Consider the following 6,276-nt stretch of genomic DNA (forward strand, 5'->3'; position numbering starts at 1 on the left):
CGGGAATTCTTCCTGGATGAAGTCCGTCAGGGCTTTGCGCATCTCCACCTGAGGGAAAGGGCCAGGCTGGCTAAGGTGCCCTGGAGGCCTGGGGATAGGGCAGAGGGACCAAGGCCAGCTGGGGAAACCCGGGAGGAAACTCACAGCTGACTTGTTCTCCGCCCGGAGTCGCTCGAGCACTGGCAGGGCACTGAAGGGCTTCCCAATCAGCACGGTGATCTTCTGTGGGGAGGCCACACACCGAGGGTGACAAGGAGCAAGGGGAGGACTTGTCGCATGCTCCCTTGCGGTCACTCTCCTTTAAAACGTAGGGGTCAAGCTTGGTGGCATCTTAGGCCATCCCAGCCCTGGGGTCTGCCCCACAGAAGGCCTTTCTTGTCCTGCCCTAGCAGGAGTATGCCCACTCCAGCCCAATTGCCTCTGCTAGCACCCTGAAGGACTGGCTGTCAGGCAGGACCTGGTCTATGTTCCACTTAGTTCCCTGTGCAGCCCCAGGCTGAGCTTGGTCTACACTAGGCAGACAACCGGACAAGCAGACAGCAGATAAGACAGATGGAGGAAGGCCAGCAGCCCAACCCACCTGTCCGAAGCGGGGGAAGTAGGGCGGGCTGTTGGGAAGGACGTCGTTCATCCCTGCAGCAGTGGGCAGAAGGCCGGCTGTGGGTGGGTCCAGGCAGCTTGGTGCCCAACCCAGGAGCCCTCTCTACCACCCAGCAGAAATGCCCTGCCCCCAGGCTCACCAACATGCCACAGTGGCAGGATGATGGGGTCAAGATGACACTCAGCAATCAGGCGCCCAATTCCTGCCCAGGGGAGGAGAAACGTTGGCACGAATGAGGCTAAGCCTCTGTGCTCACATCTCCAGTTAAAAGCAGTTCCCTGGGCTCTTTTTTCTCAGCAGCTGCCCCTTCTTGCTGCTGCCAGCTCAGCCAGGGGGCAGGGCCAGGGCCCCCAGGGTCATCTCAGGGCCAGCAGTCCTTACCCCACTTGAAGCGCAGGAACTCAGAACTCATATTCACTTTCCCTGGTGAGAGAGCACAGGGGCGATGTTGGGGAGTGGACCACCCATACCCACCCTGCAGGTTAGAGGGATCCTTAACCCAGCCAGCCCTGCTGACCTTCTGGGAAGATGTGCACCCAGTCCCCGTGGTTGAGTTTCTCCAAAATGAAATCCATCCCTTTCTGGTAAACGCCATCTCCTACAGAGAAAAGTCCACCCCTATTAACCCTCATGCTGCAGGGAGGGGGCCAGCTCACCCCCAACCCTCTCCAAACCTCCAAGACACAGGCCCTTCTCCGTGGGACTCATGCACTGGAGTCTACCCACCTCAGACCCCCCCACCGTGCTGTCTATATAGACACCTGCCCATGGCTGCTCCCAGGCCCTGTTCAGACCCAGTTCTAGCCTGGCCCTAGCCTTCCTTCATTCAACAATACCCTCCACATCTGTAAGTGCTGCTCATGGGGGTAGTACCTCCTGACATCCTCCACTGATGTGACCTGCCCTTTCACAGCTCTTCCACCTGGCAGTCCCTCTGGTAGGCTCTCCCCCGGAGGGCTTCCTCCCCAGTCAGGCCCATGGCTGCTGGTCAACTGCCTCAGAGCTCTTTGTCCTCAGACATGGCAGGGCCGGGGGAACGCCGCCACGCCCCTGGCACTCAGGACTTCAGCTTGGCCTGGCCTGGCCCTGTAGCCACTCCTAACAGGCGCCCTGCCTGAGGCCTCAGCCTCTGCCTGCCCCTTCCTCTCAGGACTTCCCCGAAAACAAGACCCTCCCTTAGGGAGGCCTTTTGGGAAAGGGAGAACACTCAGTTGAATACACACTATCACCAAGAGCTCAAGAACTCTGAAAAAAAGTGAAGTCAAGTTGCTCCTGATGCTAGCAGCCTTCTGCCATGGGGACACCCTGCACCCATGACGCTGGACCCAGGTGGCTCAGCACCAAACACAGAGGCAAAGACCCAATGCTATGTGCTGGGTTACAACTTGGGGCCACTTGCAGCCAGGGGGGTACAATAGTCAGAATCTCATCAGCCTGCCTCCATGCCAGGCATGTATGTGTGCCCAGGATCCTGGCAGGTGGAGGACGGAGATCATGATACCAGATGGCCCTGTGGAGGTGGTCCTTTCCCTCTCCCTACCTCCTCCATCATGAACAATGGCAACGAAAAACCCGTCAGAAATCTCTTAAACTGGGCCAGCCAGTGGCGCAGTGGTTAAGGCAGCTGGATCCCCCGTGAATGACTGCACAGTTCGAGTTCTGCATCCAGCAGCTTGAAAATCACACTGGGCGCGTGTGCATGCATGGCCAAAATCCTGAGGAGACTGGAAGAGAAAAGATTGCAGCAATCCCTCCATGGAGTGACTTCTCACTTTCCTCTCGCTTTCTGAATCTCTCTGGCAAGTGCACACACTCTGTAGCATATTTAAATAAAAATAAATAAATGAAATTATTAAAAACAAACAAAAATTCTCTTGGCCAGCAGGTGGAGTGAAGGTTAAGGCAGCAGGATTACACATGGCTGACTGTGTTTTGAGTTCTGAACTTTGCAAATCATGCCAGGTGCGTGTATACATACGTATGTTCAAAGTCTCAAGAGGAGAATGCAGCATGGCCATCCTCCTGGGGAGTGAATTCTCATTTTCCCTCTCTATCTCTGGTGAATGCATCCACCCTACTGCAAACAAACAAAATACCTCTTTCCAGACCATCAGGTGGTGTGGTGGTTGGGATGCTGGACTCCCACATGGCCGGCCATGGTTTAAGTCCCAGACCTGGTGGCTTGCCTAATTCCCATACCTGGTGGCTTGCCTTTTCACTCTCTCTGTTTCTCTTTGGTCAAATTAAAAAATGATAAAAAAAAAAATTGGGGGGATTGGGTTGGCAGCTGCTGTGGCAGTTGAAGGCACTGGATTCTCACATGGCCAACCGTGGTTCAAGTCCTGGATCTAGTGGCTTGCTTTTTCAATTTCCTTCTCTCTCTCTCTCTCTCTCTCTCACTCACTCTCTCACTTTTGCTCTGTCCCTCACTGGTCAAAATTAATAAATAAACAAATAAATAAATAAAGCTAAATAAGATAATTCCTTTAAAAAAATTAGGGGGAGGGGACCAGCAGTTAGCATAATGGCTATGTCGCTGGACTCCCACGTAGTCGACCGCAGTTCGCGTCCTGGACTCGGTGGCTTAAAACTCACGCCGGGCACATGTGCATGCGTGCCCAAGATCCCGAGAGGAGAATGGAGGAGAAGGGATTGGGGCGTGATCATCCCCCCCGGGGGGAGATTTCTCGCTTTCTGTCTCTATGTCTCTGTCTGTCTGGCGAGCACACACGCCCTATAGCGAAAATCTCTCCAAAATAAATAAATAAATAAATAAATAATGCTTTTTAAAAAAACTATCCATCCCTCCTTTCTCTCCTTCCCTCCTGTGTTGTTTCTCTAATAATATCATACTTTGAAGTAATAATGTATAATTATTAGCTTTTACAAGTATTGCTTCTACTCACTTGTGTAGCTTGTATAAAATCACTCCAACAGTTAAATGTGTTACAAACTCTACATTTGGGGGAGGGAACTTTGTGGAACACAGAAGCAAAGTATGCCAAATGAGTTTTTCCGCTCCCATCACCTGTCATTAGATCTTTGCTGCATATCCAATGTGTTTGGCAAATAACATTTCCCTGCCCTCTGTCTCTCAATGATGGTGCTTGGATTAAGATTTCACTTTCTGGGGCCAGCAGGTGGCATGGTGTTTGGGACGCTGGACTCTCACATGGCCCACTGCAGTTCAAGTCCCAGACCTGGTGGCTTGCTTTCTCATTTTTCTTCTCTCTCTGTATCTCTCTGGTGAACACATGTGCTTTATAGCAAACTTAAAAAAATAATAGTAATAATAATAACTAAATATTTTTAGAAGAATTTCACTTTCCTTTTATAATTGTACTATAAAACCTAGATACTTGGGGCCAGCAGGTAGTGTGGTGGTTAAGGTGTTAAACTCCTACATGGCCGACTGAGGTTCGAATCCTGGACCTGGCAGCTTCCTCTTACTTTCTCTCTGTTTCTGTCTCTCTGGCTCTCTCTCTCTGGTGAGAACATGAGCCCCATATAAAATAAAAATAATAATAATAAAAAATAACATTAAATAAATAATTCTTTCCCTCCATTCTCTGCTCGGAAACACTACTTCCCTGAAGCAGGAACAACTGGGACTGTGGAATCGGCAGACGGCAGAGCAGTTACGTCACTGGACTCCCACATAGTTGACTGTGGTTCATGTCCCAGACCCGGTGGCTTAAACTCACACCAGGTGTGTGTGTGTGCATGCCCAAATTCTGAGGGGAGAATGGAGGGGAAGGGACTGTGGCATGGCTATCCCCCCTGGGGGATGATTTGATGCTGTCTCTGTCTCTGTCTCTGTCTCTTCAGGGAGCACACATGGCCTATAGCAAAAACCACTCTTAAAAAAAAAAAAGAACCATTGGGACTGGGAACCTGGTCACCCCATGTTCTTGGGCCAGCAGTTTAACCTCTCCAAGCCATCATCTGGGTCCTCAGGTAACATGTGATCATTTGATCTCAGATTCCTCACCCTACAAGTCTGTCTGTTCTCCCAGAAGTAAAATCTTCAGGCCTCCTGGTATGCACCACCAATGTCATAGCCCACTGATATCGCACAGCCCTTAGCGACCTCCTGAGAGAAGGGGCCATGGATGACACCTCCTGGCACTCTGCATTGGGGCCACACAGTCCTCAGGCAGTTTCTCCAAAAAGTCATGCCCCCTCCAGCAGCTGCTGTATCTGCCGCATTGTGGTGAAGCCGGTGACCAAGCTGCCTGTCCCCCAGGGGTCCCTCCAAGAGTAACGTACTGGCCACCAGCTGCCTTTTCCCAGCAACACCTCACACCCCCCACTGGAGGAGCAGCTCACCTCGGCACACGGGCACACACTTGCCCAGGCTGAAGAAGTGGGAGTGCAGCTCCTTGGTGAAGCAGATGTCTGCAGCTGCAGGGGTCCTGGTACAGTGACAGCAGTCAGCCCGTCTCCCTGCTCCCACTCCCCACCCCTGCAGCATGCTGTGCACAGGGTCATGAGGAAGGAGGACCTGTGGGGCCCCACCCTGCCCTGCTGGACTGCTGGGTGTGCCCTCCTGGACAAAGGAGGAAGAGGGTGAATCTGGGTAGAGATGGGTGGGGCCTGCTGGGCCCACTGCAGGGAAAGGGAGTATTGGTGGGGGCATTCCTCCTCACCAACGCATCAACTTCAGGTTCCAGATATGGCGGAGCTTCAGGATCCCTAGAGGAGCAGAGAGGTCCCAGTTGACCTTGTTGCCCACGAGTCCCCCTTTCATTTCAGCTTCAGCACGACCATTTCCCTACCAGCCCAAAGCAGCATCTTCCCAACCTCTGGCTCCTCGCTCCGTCCCATCCTCTAGCTCACCACTGCATCTGCTTGGCCTACCTCGCCCATCCTCCTCCATCTCTCCCTGCACTGTCACTGCCATGCAACTAGCCTAAACTACTGAATGGCATCCAGGCCCCTGCCTGGCCACCTAGCACGCTTCAACAGGCCATTCTCCACCTAGCAACTAGCTACATTGGGAGTGCCTCCCATTTGATCAGGTGGCTCCCATGAGCTCTCGGATGGTGCGGGCCTGGCTCCCTGCCCACACCACGTGGGAGCAACTCCCAGTGAGTGAAGTCTTATCAAGCAGGAACTTCTAGGTGGGGCAACTGCGCTCCTAAATGGGGCTGGGTGCCGGGACAACCAGCCAGGGGCAAGCCTGGAACCAGGACACAGGTCTCCTAGCCCTAGCCTAGTGCTTCCTTGACAAGAGAGCCCATGGGACCTGCAGCAGTTTCAAAAATGAGAGGTCCACAGGCCTGAGATCAGAATAAAGCTAACGGACCTGTCTGTGGCCATTTCCTCATTTCTTCTATACTCTGAGCCCTCTTCAAATCGCATTCCCTGAGTGGATCCTGAAGGGGCCACAAATCAAACGTTCACCCCTGGGGCAGGACACCCCAGAAACAGGGGTGCCAGGGCTATGTGAGGAGCCCAGTGCGAAGTGAGTCTGCTGGGCTCGGTTCTCCCCTGGCCTGGACTCGCCCCCTGCCTCTCTGGGCCCAGCACACCAGCCTGGGTACCCCAGAGATGAGGGTCATCCATGCAGGACTGATGGTTGGAGACGGTGATGAGGGGGGTGGCAGGGCCGCGTTTCTCGATGAGCTCGTACAGCACCTCCTTGTTGTGGACCGTGAGCTGGTTCATGCACT

General features: G+C 53.2%; 1 protein-coding gene across 1 annotated transcript in view; it reads right to left on the minus strand.

The window, feature by feature from the left end:
* Nucleotides 1-6,276, minus strand: part of TAFAZZIN (tafazzin, phospholipid-lysophospholipid transacylase) — a gene marked incomplete at its 5' end in the record, with an annotated part of 10,006 nt that extends 3,730 nt beyond the window's left edge. Inside the window, 7 exon segments of the mRNA XM_014583628.1 lie at nucleotides 145-222; nucleotides 741-803; nucleotides 983-1,024; nucleotides 1,119-1,199; nucleotides 4,931-5,016; nucleotides 5,251-5,296; nucleotides 6,148-6,276. Coding sequence (XP_014439114.1) covers nucleotides 145-222; nucleotides 741-803; nucleotides 983-1,024; nucleotides 1,119-1,199; nucleotides 4,931-5,016; nucleotides 5,251-5,296; nucleotides 6,148-6,276 — 525 coding nt within the window.

Source organism: Tupaia chinensis, unplaced genomic scaffold (genome assembly GCF_000334495.1).
Source record: "Tupaia chinensis unplaced genomic scaffold, TupChi_1.0 Scaffold144382_1, whole genome shotgun sequence".
In the NCBI taxonomy this organism is placed as follows: Eukaryota; Metazoa; Chordata; class Mammalia; order Scandentia; family Tupaiidae; genus Tupaia; species Tupaia belangeri.